A 21,266-nucleotide genomic window follows, 5' to 3' on the forward strand; every position below is an offset into this window, starting at 1 on the left:
ATTAGAGGTCACTTTCTATGTATGCTGATATATCTCATCATTAGCAAAAGCTACAGACATTTTTAGTTTAAAACATTTATGGTTTGTTTTTATGCAGGATGACCTTGATGATGATGTGAACACATGGAACTCACAAAATCCGGGCAAGGGGGTGCAGTATCGGGCCGACCTGTGGTGATGTACTCAATTCCAGAGCTGCACAGGGGCTCTGATGAGGATTTTTCCAGTGGCCCTAATCCTCTTCCGTAGAGTTTCAGCCTGCAGCTTCAGTGTTGTTCTGAACAGACTGACGCCTCCCGGCCCTAATAAGCGAACAGGATCAGACACCCAGACTCAAAAACAAAACACTTCTTGTTTCCAGGAATCAGAGCACTGAACAAAACACCCTTCAATAAATATCAAGTTGCATTCATATATTTACTCAGCACACAACATGAGGTCAGAGGTCAGATAAAACAAACTGTGAGCTCAAAAAATGTCAAATAAAAGGGCACAGTTCAATCCCACTAGCAAATATTTAATCTTATCAACATGTTTTGGTGGATTTTGAGAAATATGTCTGAAATTGAGCCAGAGTGGCAACTTGGTAGAGAATCTGTGGAGGGAGATGAAGATTAGGGTGATGGAACAGAGGCCTTCCAACCTCTGAGCTCATTTATCAAATGATCTTCTGCTCACTAGTCACTACTTCAACCCGTGCACCCACCAGGTGTCGCTGTTGGACCCGGACGCGACGTGTCTAATGTCTAAAAAGGTTTAGTCAGATTACGGCCAATATGCGTTAAAGATATCTAATTAAATAAAACAATTCAAACAATATAAGGATGAACTCTCTTGTCATGGTTCCTAAATTAAATATTTAATGTAAATAAATATGACATTAAATATTTATTTCTTAGATATTTTTCATCTCAGAAAAATAGCTTCTGGTATTTTATTCTTTATTTTGTTTTTATATATTTTATGCTCTTATTTTGCTTTGACTGACTGATCTCTTTGCTGCTCGATGTGGGGCAATATTTCTAAATCCTCTGATCAATAATCCAGTTTTTTCATTCAGAAATTTTTATAATGGTTGTTTTATTGAGAGCTATTTCATTCAAAATTGAGTAAATAAATACTGTTATTAACTATTAATAAATGATACATCAAAATAAATAAATTTACCCATGAAATAAAAACAGAGTAATTGTAAAAGTATTGATTTGTTCATTTTTTTTTATTTCACGATAATGTTTTGCCTTGTGACACTTATATTTTTTAAACATCTTTTATACATTTTATTTAGATTTTTATTCATGTTCTGTCAGGTCAAAATTCAGCAATCAGAAAATATGTTTTTTTTATTAATTATTGAAACGACTGTGAAAATGTGTGTTTCAAATATATGAACATTTGTTTTTAATCTAAGGAATGAGAGAAAACTGTAAAAAAAATGATGCAAATATGAGCAAAAATAATTCCAGCTGCCTCCTTTATTTAAATAAAATTATGATCTGACCCAAAACTTTAATACTCACCAATTTCCACATGGTGGCGCCAGTAAACCTTTGAATTTCAGGAAAACTAAATATTGGTTAATGTGCAGCGTGTGAAGTTATGTTTGTTCTCTTTCACAACCTGCAGTTTGTTGATACAATATTTTTCAAGCTTATGAACTGATAACATTTTTGTCAGTTGCATGTGACAACAGGAAAAAAACCCCCCACTATTGTCACCTTTTCTTGTCCAAGGAAAACTGTTTATACAGAGAGGCGTAAAGCAGGATTGTCCTCATATTTAATAGAAAGATTTCCGATGTGAATATTGTGTTTCTGGATTCTTGTGTACATTGATACAGTTCTTTGATAAAAATGCTCAAAGTTTGATTACACAGCTGAGCATGAAAAGTCAAAAACCTAAAATAATTTTGAGGACACATAAATCCAAATCCAACTTCGGCCCCCCACTGGGTTTCTCTGTCGGGAGAAACGTGGAGCTGTGGTGACCTCAGATGGCATCAGAGAGACTAACACTGCACAAACAGAAAGGAGCGGGTCAAAGGTCACAGACACTCCTCACAGAGAGATAGGAGTGAGGTGTTTAATTAGAGATAGAGTTGTTTTAATAAGGCAAACTTTAGGAAGATGTCAAAATGTGACGACAGTAATCGCTCTGACACGTACTAAAGTTACCATCTGCAAGAATAAAATCTAATTTAAAGGCATGTTAGATTTTTTTAAACATGTAAATTTAAGCAGTACAGATTATGTAACTGTATTCAATGAAACAGAAACTCTAAAAAATGGAAGGGAGAAAAATGTGTTGCTTTAATACACACACACACACACACACACATTTCTTTTTTTATCATTGCTAAAGATTTTATTTGGAAAGTTGTCAGAAGGGACAGGTTGCTTTCTCCTGCATTACAAGCAGCAGGTGTCTGTGCCTTTGGTCAGTTTTTGTTATATTAAAGCAACAGAGCAGAAACATTTTAGGAAATGTAGGAAATGAGAGGCTGGTGTCCATGCTAATTGTATGGACACCATGCAAGTTCATCTAGTAGAGGAGGATTGCACAGACAGACGGGAGCTCAGCGTCACATTTGGTGGCATCCAGGCATCCAGAGCCATGATCTGCAAACAGGACAAACACAATATTCAGTTCTGTGATCCACAGTACAAACCACTTTTCTGCATATTTGGTTAATGAGAATATGTGTTAGTTCAATGTGAAATGAAATGTTTAAGTTTGATTTCCCACCAAAAGAGATCTGCAGACAGTCGTTCTCATGGTGTGAACTTTGCTCATTGCAAAACTTAGCAAAGGCAGGGAAAGAGGGATCGACCTACAGGACAAAAATCAAACCAACTCAACTTCAGATTGAAGACAAAACCTGGTTTTGAACTGTGTAAGGATGATTTATCTACCTGGGATGTTCTGCTGCCTCCAACCCACACTTGTCCGCCATGATGCCCAGCTCTTTCCATCTCATTGTAAATCTCATCAGCTTGAATGTCACTAGACACAGCAGCAAGTGAACCGTCACCTTTGGATGCACAGTTTTTCTAAAGACAAGACAGAAATTACACACAGTTGAAAACCAAATGGAGAACAATATCACTGTTGTGTCTAAACTTGCTATAGAATCAGCAGGTGAGTCTTCAGTGAGTGGCAGGACAGAAATGTTCAGCCCGGGAAACGGCCCGTATTCCTTTAAAGCTCTATCAAGTCCAAATGACCCAAATGCTAAATAATCAAAAGTTGCTTTGCATTGGGACTGTGAACTGTAAAAACACAAAGGTGCTAAACTATGAACATGAATTTAGCAGCATGAATAGAGAAGCTTGAACAGTTAATTGGAGCCAATATTCAATTAATAATATAATATTTTTACCATTTTGATGTGAAATGTCTTTTCTCGGTTACCTTTGCCTCATTCCAGGTCAGATTCTGGGGAACAAAGAGGAGGCACTGCGTGCTGTGCATCGACCATCCATCAGGGCAAGAGAAGTCCCAGTGAGAGTCTCCATCTTTAAATAGTTACAGGTATATTAGATTTATTAATGCTGACAAGTTAGAGAATATGATTCTGAATACGTTAAAAATGGGGGGAAACTGACCAGTTCCTTCCATCCAGTCATGACCGTAATCTAAAGAAAAACACTTTATTTATATTCACATTTACAATTTAAAGTTTTATAAATGTATTTATGATTATATTCATCTTCTTTCTTTGTCAAAATGACATGATGCAAACAGAATAATGTAAATAAAACTAATAATAAAAAAGACTTACCTTGGGTTGGTGGATGATGAGGATAGAAATCATCGAATGGAGCGTCTGCAGACAGAGCATCGTTCAGAAGAGTCTTCAATTAAATAACTTTACTTTTACATTCATGTTATATTTCAAAGACAATATAACATTGTCTATCAAATGCTATATTTAATTCACTCCTGATTCTTTAAGCAATCAAAACAACTTTATGAAAAGTGAGGTTTACACACACAGTATCGATTCTACAGAGCTTGTTGTGAAACATCGTCATGTTTCCCTTATTGACAGGAAACACAAAGAATAGTTGATGAAAGAAAAAACTGAAGAACATTTACCTCCTGTTGGACCAGCATCATCGTCTGTGACTGGAATGGCTGCCGACAGGTTGAAAAATATGAATAAATGAAAATAATCATAAATCAAAATGCAAATATTGTTTAAATCAGTAAATTTATGAGACTTTTCAACTTTATTTTCCACAATTATACATGAATCCAGAGACACTTTTCATGCCATTTCTTTTCAAAACATGTTTTTGTTCCTAAGTAATGGGGCTCTCTTATGTTGCACCTGTTTTAAAATTTCTATTTAATCCAATTCATTTAGAAAATTATATTGTTCAGGTTTAGGAAACTGCAGGTTTACAAACAGTCAAAAACAGTTTTGTGAGACACAAAATTGAGGTTTGCACACAAACGGGCTCCATGCACAAGAGCTGGCAGCAGACAGAGCTTATTGTGAAATTTTAACCCAGGATAGATAACTAAGGTCAAGTGAAGGTCATGGCAATAAAATGCAGAGACGCAGACACAAAACAAGTGCAAAATAAATAAAGATTTTCCAGAACTGCAGCTGCAAAGATATCTGACAGCCGACCAGGCTCTCTGTAATTGCAACCATTTATTCTCAAAAGAAAATGTAATTAATGTTTTTAGGTTTTCTACAGAGTAGTCACTCTATATTTCAAAGAAATAAAAGAAACAAAATACCAGCACATACTGCTGCAGTAAATACTCACCGACTGCCTGGACTAAAGTCAACACGGTGAATCCAAACCAAGACAAACTCAGGATCTTCATGATGGAGACGACTGGGATGCAACCTGCGCTGATAAATTTATTTTCTACAGACAGAAAACTAATGCATAATGAATTGCAACACAAACATCATGTGAAAATGACAAGACAACCATCATCATCATCAAAGTTGTGTTGAAGAATTACCTTCTCGTCTCTGTGTGGTGAGTTTCAGCCTGCAGCTTCAGTGTTGTTCTGAACAGACTGACGCCTCCCGGCCCTAATAAGCGAACAGGATCAGACACCCAGACTCAAACAACAAACACTGAGCAGATCCTGTCTGCATTGTGATTCAATGGAACTTTCACTGGAAAGAGCTTCTTGTTTCCCAGGAATCAGAGCACCGAACAAACAACACCCTTCATAAATATCAAGTTGCATTCATATATTTACTCAGCACACAACATGAGGTCAGATAAAACAAACTGTGAGCTCAAAAAATGTCAAATAAAAGGGCACAGTTCAATCCCACATAGCAAATATTTAATCTTAACATGTTTTGGTGGATTTTGAGTAATATGTCTGAAATTGAGCCAGAGTGGCAACTTGGTAGAGAATCTGTGGAGGGAGATGAAGATTAGGGTGATGGAACAGAGGCCTTCCAACCTCTGAGCTCATTTATCAAATGATCTTCTGCTCTGTCACTAGTCTGCACTTCAACCCGTGCACCACCAGGTGTCGCTGTTGGACCCGGACTCGACGTGTCTAATGTCTAAAAATGTTTAGTCAGATTACGGCCAATATGCGTTAAAGATATCAATCTAATTAAATAAAACAAATTCAAACAATATAAGGATGAACTCTCTTGTCATGGTTCCTAAATTAAATATTTAATGTAAATGAATATGACATTAAATATTTATTTCTTAGATATTTTTCATCTCAGAAAAATAGCTTCTGGTATTTTATTCTTTATTTTGTTTTTATATATTTTATGCTCTTATTTTGCTTTGACTGACTGATTTCTTTGCTGCTCGATGTGGGGCAATATTTCTAAATCCTCTGATCAATAATCCAGTTTTTTCATTCAGAAATTTTTATAATGGTTGTTTTATTGAGAGCTATTTCATTCAAAATTGAGTAAATAAATACTGTTATTAACAATTAATAAATGATACATCAAATAAATAAATTTACCCATGAAATAAAAACAGAATAATTGTAAAAGTATTGATTTGTTCATTGTTTTTTTATTTCACGATAATGTTTTACCTTGTGACACTTATTTTTTAAACATCTTTAATACATTTTATTTAGATTTTTATTCATGTTCTGTCAGGTCAAAGTTCAGCAATCAGAAAATATGTTTTTTTTTATTTATTATTGAAACAACTGTGAAAATGTTTGTTTCAAATATATGAACATTTGGTTTTAATCTAAGGAATGAGAGAAAACTGTAAAAAAAAAAAATGATGCAAATATGAGCAAAAATAATTCCAGCTGCCTCCTTTATTTAAATAAAATTATGATCTGACCCAAAACTTTAATACTCACCAATTTCCACATGGTGGCGCCAGTAAACCATACTTTTTCTGACACAATAATGAGTTTCAGGAACTGATAGATGAGTGTAAAAGATTATTTTTTTAATAATATTTCTCAAAGTTTGATGTGAAAACAGAGAATCTGAGAGGATTTCCTGTCTGTGGATGTGAGACTTTAATCAGGAAACTAAAGAAGGTCTTCACTTGAGAAATGTTGAAATCAGGTGGTGTTACGTTTCACAAATTGGGAAAAAAAAGAGATAATTCCTAATTTAACAGTGAAAGAGTTAAGGTCAGAGGTAAGTGGACCAGTTAGGTCCAGTTAGGTTGATAAAAACTTTTTCGACAGCTGAATGTAATGCACGGGCCGCACGCCATCCGCAACCCCCTCGTCCTCTGGTCGTGCCCAAGGAGATGAGAAAGCTTTCACTTGACTGTCTTAAAATCCCATCTAACCCAAAGAAAACCTGATGAAGTCTAAGCTGACTAATTTTATTCCTAACAGTAAAATTAATTAAATAAGTAGATAACTTTATAAATGAAGTAGCAATATGGAATAAAACTGAAAACAGAAATTACTGAATGAATCTATCTAATAATTGAGAAATAAGCTAAGGTAAGGTTCATGTTCAAACTAAAAAGATATGAAGTAAAGTTATGTCAATTAAAATAACAAAGACTCCAATTGTGAAACTACAATCCTGAAAGTTGCAAAAAAGCAATCATCCTACAATCTGAGGAAACTTAGGTGTGCTCTCCAAGGTGGTTAGCATTAGGGAAGGACTTGTGGAAAGGTCATGAAAGGTCAAAGTGGCAATGGTTAGGTTTAGCCAAGAAGCCAGTGAGGGTGTAGGAAATGTAGGACGAGGTTAGTCAAAGTAAATCTTCTAGAATTTTATCCTAAACTGGATTGAAGCTAAGTTGGAGTAGAAAACGAAGTGGAGGGATGACCTGAAAGTTTGTTTTTCTCAATATTCTTCCTGGTTTATGGGTTCAAGAAATCCAACAAGACACCAATCAAAAACTGGAGTGAAATCAAGCAGTAGTGGAACATTAAGTGGAAGGACGAACTAAAAGTCTGAATTTCTATTATTCTCTCTTTTCGGGTTGAAGTAGCTCCACAAGATATAGACCATCAGCTGGAATGAATCTAAGTTGGAGTGAAAAATGACAGTCTGGTTTACTCACTATTCCTCCTTTCAGGGTGGGATCAGTCATATGAGAGATCCCCATAAGGAAATTGGATGAAGCGTTAGGTAGAAGACTATCTTAACGTTTGATAGAACATAAAGACGGTCGAGAAAAGACAGAGCGCAGGGGAAACCGTCTGTACGTACTGCGAATGCCCCCGCCGGACCGGGCTGCTCAGGGTTCGGGTTGGGGTTAGGGTTGGGGTTAGGGTTGGGGTTAGGGTTGGGGTTAGGGTTGGGGTTAGGGTTGGGGTTAGGGTTAGGCCTGATGGAGCCCATCATGATTTCTGCTGTTCTCAGACCACAGACCTTGTTTTTCCTGTTGTAGAGATGATGTCATGCTTGTTCTATGGAGTCAAGATAAGTTTTCATTTCTTTCTGTTGACATTCTCCAGAAGAGTAAAAATGAAAGACAGCAGGATGGGATTACCTGTTTGTTTCACTGAAACAAGAAACTGATTTAATCTGTAGATGATGGAATGAAGTGGGAGGAGTTTTAAAGAGAAAATGCTGAAAGATGCCTCACATTATTTCCTCTGAACTGCACGTCTGTCTTCAGTCCAGCTGGTCAGACCCGTTCCACACAGACATGACAGCTGATGGGTTTCACAGCATTTCTGCAGGCTGCGGTTAATACAGAAAATGATAGCAATAGTAATTAAAACCTGACTACAGAGTCAATGAACAAACATGATATATTGCTGCTGGCTTCAAACTTAAGCATTAATTTTAGATATAGAAAAAGTCTTTTTTCTTCTGAAAATGGAAGTTTGAGTTTAAAAGAAGCATCTGGTATAAAGATTTACACACAAAAAAAACTCTTAAAAACCACATACAAAAAAAAGACTAACAATAACAACACGAATAGACATAAAAATTTAATTTGCAAGACTATTGGGGAAAATGCTGAGCATTTAGAAATGGGAATATCTGACTTTTATTTCGTTCTATGCACAGGTAACATTCATAAAGTGTCAGGAAGTGATGTAACTGCCTGCTTCCTGTCTTACTTTGATCTTTTTAATGCTTGTGCCATTACATTTATTAGATTAATTAGCTTAATAATGTGTTTTATCATCTTTGCCGGGTGTGATCCGAAGTAAAGACATTTCCTCATAGCAGAGACGGGAGCAACAACTGTCCAACCAGTTTCTCTGATGTCTGAGGTTCATCCATATGATGTCGAAGCAAAACAACTTCCTTCAGCAGAATCTGCTTCAGTTCTGAGGAAACCGGGCCGCTGTTGCCAGGAGGAACATTGTTTTCTTTTCATCTGCTGTATAAAAGCTGGAGAGTCAAAGTCTCAACCCGGAGATGAATCATTCACACGCCGGAGGTGAGTTGTGTTATTTTCAATAACCGCATGGTGATAATACTGAAAACAAAAAAATCAAAATTAATGTTCACAAAAATACATTTGCTGAAGAAACTAATCAGTGCTGATATCTTGTTTTTGAAACTAATGTTGGATTCTTTAGTTGATGTTTCATAGTATCTGAGTTTCTACCTGCAGGTCGTCCAGAGAATAAAGAGCAAAGATAAAGAAAAACAGAAAAAAACAATTTTTATTTTCTTTAAGACTAATAAATGGGTTGATATCTCTGACCTCATATGAACTGTTCGGTTCATTTGGTTCATAATATTTATTCTATTTTTCAGAAAAAATGTGTTGGTTTTAAAGAGGAATGAATCTAATATAATTTAATTTACTTTGGTAAGAACTGGACTGTTTCAGACACGTTTGAGAACAAATGTAATCTGTGTAATTGCTTATTTATTTCACTTGTTGATTTTATTATTTAGTCAGTGTATTGGAATATTAATTTAGTGACTTTACAGCCTCCACCAGCATATTTACAGATTTTAGCTAATTGCTAAATCTGACATCACAACAAACACCAAAAAATAATAATAATACAAGCAGATTAGAAAATGGTGTTTTTTTAAAGCTACTTTCTAAAGTCACCTTATCAAATTATTTATTTTTAAATAACAGTATATGGTAATATTCATATGTGAAACAACGTGCATTACTTTCATCAAAAGAAGTGATTCTAATATCACAAAGTTTCAAGTATCAGGTTGAATTTCATTTTATAAATAACATTTTGTTTTTCCCAAGAAAATAAGTTTTTGAAAATGAGAATTTAAATGTGTGTTAACATTCCTGACCTTATAATTTAATGATCTGTAAACATCACAGCAGCAATTTTTTTCAGATGTTAAATCATAGATATTAGAAATCGAGATATAACAAGCATCAAGTTGAAATTTCCTGAAACTCAGTTAAAAAATAAACCAAATCAAATACTTAAGGTTCTGCACCAGCCATTACTTTATCTTGTGAAGCCTGCAGCATTTATGAAGATAATAAAAATTGTCTCTTTTCTTTGTTCACAGATAAATATGAGTTTAAAAGTTGTCATCCAAATCCTACCTGAGTGGACAGGTAAATGTCTGCAGTTGTGGTCTGTCAGGTTCAGTTTGAGCTAAACATTCATTTTTACCTGTTTATTTAAAGTTTCATTCATGATTACGTCCCAAAACCTTTTCGACCTGGTTCACATTTCTACTGATTAGTTTACACTCTTTCTTTTAACTCAAAAACGTTTAACTTCTCAAATTCTGAATTTTTTACTTTAAAAAAATTCTCCATCTTTTGCAACTATGCAGAACTCAAAAGTTCCTCCTGCTGGTGCAACTCAGTATTTGTGCACAATTTCTCCTCCAGCTTCCTTTCCTGGCACCATTAGCATCAATAAAGCTATTTATGTCAAGGCTAAAGCAGCTAATGTTCATTTTTACGCAAATTATTTCTGAGAATATGATGATGATTTTAAGTTAAATGTCATCATCTCACCTGAAACATGAAGAGTGATTTGCTAACTTTAGTTTTTTCTCTGTTTTTCTCGTTTCTAGATTATTTTGTGGAGGAAATTCTTCCCGTTCTCCAGAGTTTGTTTCCCTACGTGAGAGCAGCTGCTCTGAATGTGACCTTTCTCGCACTCGTCTTTGTGGCATATAAATGGAAACAAAACCCAAACAGCAGTTCCTCCGGTAACTGCAAGATGCTGTAGGAAAACATAATAAATGTGATGTTTCTGTCCAAACAGGAGGACAATGATGCACAATCCAGGCAGTTCTGGCTAAATGCACTGACATGAAATGTGTTTTTGACAGAAGTTGATGGATCCTCCACTGTGGGAGGTGAAGAGGCAGAGAGGACTCCTGTAAGTGGAAACAGCTTGTATATCAGAAAATGTCCTAAAGCAATTATTTTAGAAGAAATTCAACTTTGATCTGCAGAAACATGAACGTCTGGATCAGCCTGTAACTGTTCTGTTGTTGTTTGCTTTTTATTGCTAAATATAAACTCAGCAAGATGAAAAAAACAAATCAATTAACACAGAATGTACAGGGAATCAGACCATATTAATAAAATAATAATAAAGGAGTATAATTAAGAGAATGAAGTTGCAATATTATGGCTTTATTCTTTATTCTGATCATTTTTATTTTAATTTTCTCTGCATCTTCAATTACTAACTTGAAATAATCTTGCATTAAGACAGTTTGTTTGATAATCACAATGTTAAAATGCTTGTGCAAATTGCAGATTTAGCTGAATAAAGTGGAAATTGAGCCCTCAATAAAAACAAACAAACAATAAAAACAGTTTATAAAGCGAAGGACCTTCTGCAGAACGGCTGGTTTACTTTTACCCACCATCACCAAATGCAACTGGAGTCCATTTGGTTGCATTTTTAAGCTACAGTTGAATGGAGTGCAGATGAATTGAAGCTGCTGTCTTTTTTTTAATGATTCATTTTCTAACCAGCAGATCAATGAACTGAACTGTCTAAAGCTGTCAGTTTTAAACTTCTCTTCTCTGATTTTTGCCGAAGGTAAAAACGGCGAATCAGAGAAGCCAGAACTTCCTCAATCAACTGAAGAGCATCGTCACGAAGACATGGATAAACAAAGTAAACACACTAAAACACATCACTGCTGTAGTTCCCTCTGTGACATTCACACTGTTTGAATTACAAACAATAGAGAAGAATAGCCAGCTTTTTGGCTTTAACTCATTTTAATCAATCAAACTTTACACATTTTTAGTCACTTAAAAGCACATTTCTTGTCGTTTCATATCAAAATGGTTTGGTTTTTGATAAACAAAAAAAACAAAACAGGATTGTTTCATTAAATGCTGCAAAACCTGCAGCCAGAAATAACTTTGTGAAAATTGGTTGTGGATTATTTAAGTAGGAGGGTCAATAAGTTTTGGATGTCAAACAAAAGCTAAGCTTTCTTCTGTATTTCCATGAGTGATATAATAAATTTTCTCTTTTCGTGTTGTCAGCTGGAAGAACGTTTGAAACAAAGTTACATCCTTGAAAAGCAGCTGGAGAATGAGCTGGAAACGGCCAGAAGAGACCTGGAGGTAAGAGAGAAGATTCTGTCCCGAGTTTCCTCCATTTCATGATGAAGCAATGATGTGAAACAGTTTAACCAAAGAGCCAAAACAAAATCAATCTTAAAAGGGACATTTATCTTTTTAAAGTAGCAGAAGTATAGTTTGTTTGGTTTGGATATATGTTTTTGTGCGAACACAGCCTAACAACTCAACATCTTCTCTTTCTGTTTGCCTCAGTTGACTGACAGGAACGTTTGGCAGAAAGATGAGGAAGTGAATGAGATCACTCAGAAACTGAAGGAAATGACTGAGGACTACGACAAGCAGCAGAGCTTGGTTGGTACTTTTCCTTCTGTTGTTCTTTGTCTAAATGGCTCTTAAAATGCCCCATACAGCATGAAATTAAGCTTTAATTATAAGGATCCAACATCCTGTTTCCGGTGCAGCTACAAGAATCCAAGCGTGAAGCCGAGTTGGAGGAAAAGCCGACTGAAGCTGAGAAAGAAGACGTGAAGCAGGTAAAAGTCACATTGTTCACTTCACTGATTCTGATCAGTGCAAAGACTGACAGAAAGTGAACATCTGTTGTTTCCGTTCTGCAGTCAGAGGCTGAAGTCCTGCAGCAGCTGAAGACTGAACAGATGAAGAGAGAGGAGGCTGAAAAACACCTGCAGGAGCTGAAAGCAGAGCTGGACACCAAAACACAAAAGGTTTATCTGTTTTCACCAAACTCAAGGATATTTTGTGAGTGTTTGAAAACTTCAGTCTGTGTTTCCAATTGGTGGAGAAAAAGAAATCTATGTTAGGAGTCCCGGTTAAAGGCATCGAGTTGTTGCAGACAAGCAAAGTTTGTAATCTAGAGATTCAGCTGCTAATGGGAGGAATTTGTGAACGTCTAAGTTGGATGTTTTCTGAAAGTATCTTACCTCCATTTTTTGTTCTCTTAGCTGGAGAGCTTTTCAAAAAAGGTTGAAATTCTCCATGAGACGATGAAGAAGACAGAAGAATCCCAGCAGGTGTTGATGAAGGAGCTGGAAAACCATAAAGACCAGGTGCAACCTCTATTTATAGCTTCTAGAATAAACATTCATAATCTCTACGTGCCTGAAACTCAAAATGAAAATGATCTTTATCAGAGCTGCATGAGTCCAGTTTCAGATTTATTGATAAAGTGTTAAAGTGTTTTATTTCCACAGTGAAGGTAAAAAACTTTTTGCTACATCATGTTTCAGTTATAAGAGCATATTTATATGGCACCAAATTCACAATAAAACTTGTCACTTCCATCGACTGGTCTAAACAGTCAACATGAGTTTGATATTCACATAATGTCTTACATGATGTAACACAGCAGGTTGGATGGAGTCATTATTCTAGATGAGCAACAGCAGGCAATAATTAGTTTTGCTGCAAAGCCTGATATTGAGCATGCATGTGGCGAGAGTGGAGAGGAAAAAACTCTCATTGACCTCCTGCAGAAGAAAAGACAAAAGTTAATTGCTGCAGTTTCTCCTGTCTAGGAGAGAAACATATTTAAAGAGAACAGTTCAGAGTCAGTGTTTAAGTCTAAAGAATAAAAGAGATAAAGTTTTATTAAAATGAGAAACAGAGTCAAGATTCATGGGCAGGAAACTTCAGCCAGGCACAGGGAACAAAACTAAAATAAATAACTCTTTTCCTGGTTTATAATTATATAAAAATGTTGCTTTTGAGGTATCAATTTGTGAAATTCTATTAGGAAAAGTTATTTTTGTGCTGAAATCCTGATTCAACATCCATTTCTTTGTCTGATCGCAGCAGAAAACACAGAATCCTGAACAATCTGCAGCCGTTGAGGAGCCAGAACTGGAGAACTTGACGTCAGAGATCACGGAGCTCCGCAAAGAGGCAAAACATGTTTACGTCTTTATATTCTGTTGACAATACATGTTTCATATTTAATTCAATCTCCACTAAGATCCTAACAAATTATGAGCTTCAGCATTTCATCACATTTAACGTTGTTTTTATTTCAAAGGCACATTTTCTCCCAAAGAAATATATGAGCCAAAAAGTATTTATTCACCAGCTAATCAAGAAATGCCTGGTAATTGTTGCCTTAAAGAAGGAATAATACTTTTTTCATAAAGTTTTTATCTCACTCAGCATGACATGTCCAGTGTGGCCGCTAGAGGGAGCTATTCTTATTACCATTGTCAATGACTCAAAAAACTGATTTATTCTGATAAGTGATATTGAAAAGAGATTCTGTGACTTGCATTAATATTTTTCCATTCTTGTTTTGTGTTTTTATGTTTTGCTGTGCAGCTGCGAGACGCTCAGGCCCAGTCTGAGGTTCTGACCGAACAGAACCAGCAGCTGCAGGCTCAGCTGGATGAGCTGAAGGAGACATACAAACACGAGGTCAGACATGAATCCTGCACACACCTGGGCTTTATGCTTTCATCAGGATCATCAGTGAAATGTCTCACTTCATTACAGTTTGAAAAAATAATCGCGGAGGAGCAGAAGTGGACGGAGGAGCTTCAAAGAGACGTGAAGGTTCTGAGGAACGAATATGTGAACCAGATCTGTTCCTGCATTAGGACAATTCTCTCAGGTTTGTTCAACCTTTACACTAGATTGAGTTGTAAATGACCAAGTCAGTGAATCAACATCATTTTTCCTTCTGCAGAATCTAAAACCTCTGAGGAAGTTTCAGCACCGGCAGAGGAAGAAGAAATCCATGAAGAAGATTCATAAAACTACATATTTATTTTAGATGAACTGAACTTCACCAGTTAGCTAATGACAACCCTGAAACTGCTATTTATAATGATATATTGAGTTTCTTTGGTTGTATACATTTAAGCCAAACAAAGTTATCAGAAACAGACTAAATGTAATTATTTTGCACAATATTTGGTTTCTTATGTTATCTGAAAGACACAAAACTTGTTTGGATTACTTTACTTAAGCTTAATTGAAAATGTTTTGTTGTGTTTCATGCCACAACGAGATTAATTTATTTTCAAATAAAAATGTATTCCAGCTTCATCTGACATTTGAAACAATGCAATGCAGAATTTAACAAGCAACCAATCAAAGACCTGCATTTATTTTCCTCAGTGTTGACTGGCTGAACCTGCAAAGGCAGAAATAAAGAGCCTGCAAAGATGGTCTCCACTGCACTTATTTACAAGTATTACAGTAAATTTGTTGTGCAAACTAATAGATGGTTATGCAAGATTTTAGAGTGGTGCTAGAATGCTCTTGGATTTTCACGGCTGTGGTCCTGAAGCTTCGCTAACGGTGAGTCTGCGGCATTTTCTGTTTATCAGTGCAGAACATCAAACTGTTTGTTTCTTCCAACCTCGAAAGAAAGACGATTCTACAGAACATCCTGTTGGTCTGAGCAACCACAGAACCAGTCACATCAGAAGTGATGAACAGAAGAGAAAACATTTCACTCTTTTTTTAATCTTTAATGTATTCACATCTTTCTGCAGCACAAAGTGTTAGCTTTACATATGCAATTAGAATGGGTTAATCAGGAAATAAATAAGATAATGACGGCTGTGTTTGCAGAATAATGTCATGGCCGGAACACCTTGGTGGTTCCTCAACAGCCTGAGTCACTAAAAAAAATGAAGCACTTATGATGACAACAGGAAGTTCAGTGTTTCCAGACTGCTGACTCAGCGTCCTGCATCAGATCATCACAGGTGAGAAACAACTCTGCAAAAAAAAACAATGTGGTGACCACTGGTGACCACTGGTGACCACTGGTGTCCACTGGTGACCACTGGTGTCCACTGGTGACCACTGGTGTCCACTGGTGACCACTGGTGACCACTGGTGACCACTGGTGTCCTCTGGTGACCACTGGTGTCCACTGGTGACCACTGATGTCCACTGGTGACCTCTGGTGACCACTGGTGACCTCTGGTGACCACTGGGGACCACTGGTTCTGATTCAATATTTCCTACCTGGCAGCTATTACTGCATGAATACAGACATTAACGAGTCAATAATTAAGGAAACTTTCAGGTCAGCTAAGCAGCACAAAGAACTAGATAGAAGATGGATTATGACCATAGCGGATTGTGCTGTGAATTCATATTTATGTTGATATAGTTGTGTTATTTAGCCCAGAACAGAAACTCAGTTTCACAATAAAAACATACAATATTTACAACTTTTCAATAAAAATATTGATCTCTAGATTAAGGATGTTATTGATTCAGTTGACAGTTTCTTGTACATATAAACAAACATGGTAGTTATTCCACCAAAAGTGTCCAAACTTGAAACAAACGGCTAATAACTTTAAACTTTTGTATTAATTATAGTCGTTGGCAGGTGAGAGAGTCGCACTTTTATTATGTAAAGATGAAAATATTTGCTGTTTCTTCCTGTATTCTCTGTAGGCTTTATAAGTCCAAACTCTGGCCGGTTTCAGGGCCGGTTTCAGGGCCGGTTTCAGGGCCGGTCCGTGGGCCGGTCTGTACACGACCACAGTGACCAGTGCAGAGTGGCGCCCCCTCTGGAGATCATCTGAAACAACACTCATTTTTAACATTTTGTTTCATTTTCTTGTGTAAATGTAGCTTTGACTTTAGATCGACTCAAAAACATCTTATTTTCTTTAAACTATTTGGGTTTTGAATAAAAATCTGAAAGAGCAAAACAAAAACAAAGTCCCTCACATTCTGAGTGTGTTCAAGTTTACCTGTTGCTCTCTGTGTTTGTCTGTTGATTTCTCCACTATAAATCACAACAGAAGAGTCATAATTGTCTGTATAACAGAACAAATTAGATTTTAACCATATTTAGTTCCAGCTTGAAATGTAATGAGTAATTTAATGATGTTGCATCCAGCCTGACATTGATAATATTCATGTTTCAGTAAAAGTAAGTCGTGTCTGACCGGGATGGTTTCTCCATAGACAGAGCAACATCACTAGAAATAATGAAACTCCAGTGACCATCACAAGAAGTGCAATGTTTCCAGGTAGTGACGGCGGCGATTCAGGAAATCCTGCGTAAGAGCAGACAACCACAGGTTAGCAATAAAGTAGAACAGCAAAGTTTCTGCGACAACAGTCAACACTTTCAGTGAGAAATAACAGTGAGTGACAACAATAACTGGGCAATTTGAAGCATGGAGAATTAACTTGCTTTAAGCTGCCTGCCATTGTTCATTGACCAGCGTTATGTGTTACTCATTATAGAGCAAAAATAAACTGAAATTCAACAATCTGGACCAAAGTGGAACGATTTTATATACAGAAACTTAAATTCTTTAAATCTGATGATCGGGAGCTGCAGACTTTAACTCTCTGCACTGGAAACATCTGGATGACAGATGTTAATATCTCCTTCACTGACCTGCTGAAGCATCTTAAGGTCAAACTGGAAGAACCATTTATTATCTAGAATCAGTTCAAAGGTAGAAAGTTCATGTCAACCTTTTCATGTTTCTTCCTGGTTGGGTATAATATTATCATCCTCAACATTTTCTTCTTAATATGTTGCTGTGGTCAATAGATTATTTCCATTCCTCAGCTCAGTCACTAACCTCTGACAGTCAGAAAACTGTCTGGTGATTCTCCAACTCCAGATACGTGGCACTTGTAGAGTCCTTGGTCGGATTTAGAAACCCTCTGTAGAGTTATGCTTCCTCTCACGCTTTCCCCAATGAGAAGCTCGTCTTTATAAAACGCAGATGAAATATTTCCAGATAATGTTCCCCTCGTTCTACATCGCAGAACCACATCGTCTCCTTCCATCACTGGAAGAGCTGGGATCTCCAGGAGGATCTCACCGTCTAAATAAAAAAAACTCTCATTTGTGGATTCCTCTACAAGAATCGGAGGTGAAACATTTCTTCTCCCAAACTGATCCAAATATTTATCAACAACAAGACAATAAAGAGTGTTTAGTTAATATTTTACCAGTAACAGTGATGTTGATGGTGTTGCTGATCTTCCCAGCCTCTGATTCACACCAGTACACTCCAGAGTCCATTTCATAAAGCTCAGTTAAAAGGCATGCAGAGTCGTTCCTTCCAGCAGTGTATGCAGGACAAAGTGAATTGATTTGTTTGGACGTGTTCCTTTTTATTGTCCATGCAGCAGCGTCTTCCTGCAGGTCGCAGCTCAGGCTGAAGGCGGCAGATTCGTACCGGAAGAACTGCGATCTGTTGGGAAGGACCTGAAAGAAACTGCAAAAAGAAACAGCCTGTGAATGAAGGGCTGGGAAGAAATTCCCTCAACAACTAATATGTAACTAGAATTTACTTCTATGCACCACAAGTCAAGATCCTTTTCACAAAAACTGTTTAACTTACCAAAAATAGTGCAGAGTGTTGTGACCTCCATGCTGACTGAACGGTGGTCTGAGTACTGACTGCACCAATGTTGTCACTGCAACCACAACTTCCTGTTTCAGTGTTAGCAATATGTAGCCCCACTTCTCCCATCACATGGTCACATCTACTCAGTCTGAAAGCAAAAGCTGAATTAAGTCAACCTGCTCTGATGGACCACATCAAAACTCTGAAGTCTGTATTATATCTGTGCTGTGAGCTTTAAACATGGTCCACAGAGATGCTGTCGTTCTCAGGACCACTGGGGCGCAGAAAGGCTGCGTCAAGCTGCAGGCCTTTCTGCTCAATTCTGATGTTTTGTGACGTCAGATTATTATTATTATCTCTTTTTTTTGCGTCGTTCATGTTTCCAAATATGTACGACTTGATGCATCTCCTGAATGGACCAAAAGATGAGACTAGTTTGTTTGGAGTTGTATTTATTATAATAAACATTTTCTGCTTGCTTCTGCATCTGAGAGTCACATTAAGCTACGAGAGCCGCAGCACAAACCAATCACCTTTTACAGACTTTATTTTGAAAATAAGGTCAATTTGACTGGAGGAGCTGATATATTACAGCCGTCCTGAATATGAAAACATTATAGAAAAGGTTTATCACAATTAAATATGAATTTTGATGCATGTGCCATATAAAATTTTTTCAAATGGATTTCAGCTACAATTTTCAACAGTATTAGTACATAATTTATTGAGATAAATACTATTTAAAATTATATTTTTAATAGAAATATATACATGGAAATATAAATGACAATAAATATAAACCAAATTAATGAAGAAATATACTATTTATGAACAATTACAAGAAGATGATCAAATATTTACAGAAACAAAGCAAGCATCGTTCATAAGTATAATATTTTTATATCATACATTTATTTAACCACTAAATGTCATTCAACATAATTGTCTCAACTAAATAAATCTCTCAAAGATTACAGTTCACCAAAACACATTTAGTTCTTGCAGTGAAGAATATTTAACAGCCCAACTGACCTAACAAACAAATAACACAGGAGAATATAATGGCTGCTCAAATGCCAACTAGAGAAGAAACAAAACAACAAAAATAATGATAAAAGGATCTTAAACAAAGTCCAAAACCACTTAAACAAAGGTGAAGTCCAACAAGCTTTTCCTGCATTCAGATATTTTAAGCCTCTTTTGTTTGGATGAGCTTCCAGGATGCATTGGATTAGTGATATGTTCCAATAAAAAGAGAAGTATTGAGTTCAAATACATGTTAGGTAAATGTGTCTGAATGAATGAAAAACTAAATATTACATCTAGGAACCATATCCAGACATGGCATCAGGTCATGACCCAGAAACACCAGGAGCTTCATCATCCAACACAGTCTCTCTAAAATCTGAAAACATTTGAACAAAACAATGTGGGCAGTCCATAATGCTGTGACACAAGATATGTACATTAAAATACTCCCTAAGTTTTATTTTGGCTGGCTGGGTGCAGCAGACCGGCTCCCTGGAGAAACTCAAAGCGTCGCGTCACAATCCAGCATCGCGTCACAATCCAGCGGCGCACAGTTGACTGCTTCTGCTATTTCAAGGCATAATTGACAGCAGCTACAAAAACACTGAAAAAATGTTGCCCAAGAATTACTGAGACCTGAAAAATAAACGAACATGCATTATCAAAAAATAATGTTCTTTCAAAAACATTCATCTTTCTTAAAGTTTCTTTTCTAAAACATTTATTCTGGTCTTTAAATGAGGTTTAGCTTGAATTCAGTATTAACTTGCTATGTTGTCCCTTTTTTCCTCTATTGGATATAGTTAATATTTTACCAGTAAAAAATACATGTATGTTGTTTTTTGGATTTCAGACATACCTGCCATAACAGCACAAGAAACGGTGACTATGAGCGCAGCAACAACGACGCCGACAACGATGCCGATCAGTTGCCCACGAGAAATGTTTGATCCTGAGAAAAGAGGAAAAATTCACATAAACACAAAACTGAATTTGTTATGCATTCAACTTAAGTGTAGCACAGAACACGTGTAGCGTGATTATTATAACATCATCTGGAACAAAAACCGTGAGCATCACCTGTTGTGGTGTTACGGGAAGTCAGCATGGCGTCTGACTGCGTTTCATTTTCTTGTCTTTGAGCGTCTTTATAATGTTGGCTGAAATATTCTTGAGCTGGTGCAGATTGAACTGGAGCAGAAAAAATGATTTTTTTACATGCAGACTTTAGCTTAGCTTATGCATCAGATTGTTTTATCAATGAAGAAAAGGAAGCTGTAAGTATGGGAACGTTTCTTTTGTTGTACAATTTTGAAACACAGTTTGGTGATTGTCCTGAGAATTATAGAAATCCATGTTCTCTGTGATGATGAGTGATGGAAATGCAGACAGGATGTGCAGCAGCAGAAACCAGAGTTTCTGTCTGGGATCCAGACAGGAACGTTGCCTCTTGTTGGGCGGCTCGCCTCACTTCCTCTGTCTGAGGTTCCCCATCAAAACGTTTCATGCCTGCTCGTTTTTGCTACGATTATTGTTAAAAGTCTCTAAAACTTGTTCTTATCTGAAATTATCTGGAAACTAAAACTACAAGCCCATTTTAGTCAGTGGTTGTTTAGAACTGGGTCTATTATTGTTGCTCAGAGATTTGCTCACTCTGACATAAGTGAAAGCTAAACTATTATCTTTAAACTCAACTGTTTTAGAATCATAAAGATTTACCTGTTGAGGCTGCAAGACCAAGAAATGCAACAAAGATTCCCACTGAGGTTTCCATTGCAATCGGATCAAATTCAGTGAAAGGAGCAAAAGCTGCTTCTTTTTGCTCTTCTGTCAGATTTAAATAAACCAGCGTTTTCTTTTTCTTTCAGTTTCTATCAGGGATGAGTCGTTGCAATTGGCAGTTGAGGATACAGATAGAAAGACAGATAAGGTTTAACTCAACCCACAATGTTTGTTTTAGTTTGCTAAA

General features: G+C 36.5%; 3 protein-coding genes across 4 annotated transcripts; 1 reads left to right on the plus strand and 2 right to left on the minus strand.

Moving 5' to 3' along the window:
• Positions 1-2,328: 2,328 nt before the first annotated feature.
• On the minus strand, positions 2,329-4,914 carry LOC129351412 (type-2 ice-structuring protein-like). The gene is made up of 8 exons (XM_055020274.1): positions 4,782-4,914; positions 4,099-4,137; positions 3,782-3,826; positions 3,606-3,635; positions 3,412-3,515; positions 2,913-3,050; positions 2,746-2,830; positions 2,329-2,618 (listed from the first exon to the last, which is right to left on the minus strand). Exons 1-8 carry the CDS (start codon positions 4,840-4,842, stop codon positions 2,542-2,544), a joined length of 579 nt encoding a protein of 192 aa, XP_054876249.1. The 5' UTR covers positions 4,843-4,914; the 3' UTR covers positions 2,329-2,541.
• A 3,846-nt stretch (positions 4,915-8,760) lies between these two features.
• Positions 8,761-15,136, plus strand: LOC129351423 (golgin subfamily A member 6-like protein 22). Of its 2 annotated transcripts, none has more exons than XM_055020282.1 (14): positions 8,761-8,849; positions 9,914-9,962; positions 10,433-10,570; positions 10,694-10,743; positions 11,419-11,496; positions 11,877-11,957; positions 12,168-12,266; positions 12,377-12,448; positions 12,533-12,640; positions 12,878-12,982; positions 13,728-13,817; positions 14,238-14,333; positions 14,412-14,529; positions 14,605-15,136. In XM_055020282.1, exons 2-14 carry the CDS (start codon positions 9,920-9,922, stop codon positions 14,670-14,672), a joined length of 1,146 nt encoding a protein of 381 aa, XP_054876257.1. In that variant the 5' UTR covers positions 8,761-8,849; positions 9,914-9,919; the 3' UTR covers positions 14,673-15,136. The 2 variants fall into 2 exon arrangements, with proteins under 2 accessions (XP_054876257.1, XP_054876258.1); XM_055020283.1 differs by having other exon boundaries at positions 13,731-13,817.
• Positions 15,137-15,585: 449 nt separating this feature from the next.
• On the minus strand, positions 15,586-21,085 carry LOC129351343 (uncharacterized). Its single transcript, XM_055020219.1, has 10 exons — positions 21,017-21,085; positions 20,378-20,488; positions 20,157-20,249; positions 19,903-19,933; positions 17,868-18,112; positions 17,492-17,740; positions 16,841-16,951; positions 16,643-16,708; positions 16,358-16,467; positions 15,586-15,864 (listed from the first exon to the last, which is right to left on the minus strand). The coding sequence occupies exons 1-10, from the start codon at positions 21,069-21,071 to the stop codon at positions 15,586-15,588; spliced, it is 1,350 nt and encodes a 449-aa protein (XP_054876194.1). The 5' UTR covers positions 21,072-21,085.
• Positions 21,086-21,266: the final 181 nt, after the last annotated feature.

Source organism: Poeciliopsis prolifica, unplaced genomic scaffold, assembly GCF_027474105.1.
Source record: "Poeciliopsis prolifica strain line A6 unplaced genomic scaffold, Auburn_PproV2 SCAFFOLD066, whole genome shotgun sequence".
NCBI lineage: Eukaryota > Metazoa > Chordata > Actinopteri > Cyprinodontiformes > Poeciliidae > Poeciliopsis > Poeciliopsis prolifica.

Coding starts and splice junctions, on each gene's coding strand:
- LOC129351412 (XM_055020274.1), bottom strand. CDS start 4,842: ATGAAGATCCTGAGTTTGTCTTGGTTTGGATTCACCGTGTTGACTTTA. Junction 3,636..3,781: donor TCATCATCCACCAACCCAAG/GTAAGTCTTTTT, acceptor GTTTTTCTTTAG/ATTACGGTCATGACTGGATG. Junction 3,516..3,605: donor TGACTGGATGGAAGGAACTG/GTCAGTTTCCCC, acceptor AACTATTTAAAG/ATGGAGACTCTCACTGGGAC.
- LOC129351423 (XM_055020282.1), top strand. CDS start 9,920: ATGAGTTTAAAAGTTGTCATCCAAATCCTACCTGAGTGGACAG. Junction 10,571..10,693: donor CCCAAACAGCAGTTCCTCCG/GTAACTGCAAGA, acceptor TGTTTTTGACAG/AAGTTGATGGATCCTCCACT. Junction 14,334..14,411: donor AGGAGACATACAAACACGAG/GTCAGACATGAA, acceptor ACTTCATTACAG/TTTGAAAAAATAATCGCGGA.
- LOC129351343 (XM_055020219.1), bottom strand. CDS start 21,071: ATGGAAACCTCAGTGGGAATCTTTGTTGCATTTCTTGGTCTTGCAGCC. Junction 16,468..16,642: donor ACAAACACAGAGAGCAACAG/GTAAACTTGAAC, acceptor GTGTTGTTTCAG/ATGATCTCCAGAGGGGGCGC. Junction 15,865..16,357: donor CGGCCCTGAAACCGGCCAGA/GTTTGGACTTAT, acceptor AGTGGTCCCCAG/TGGTCACCAGAGGTCACCAG.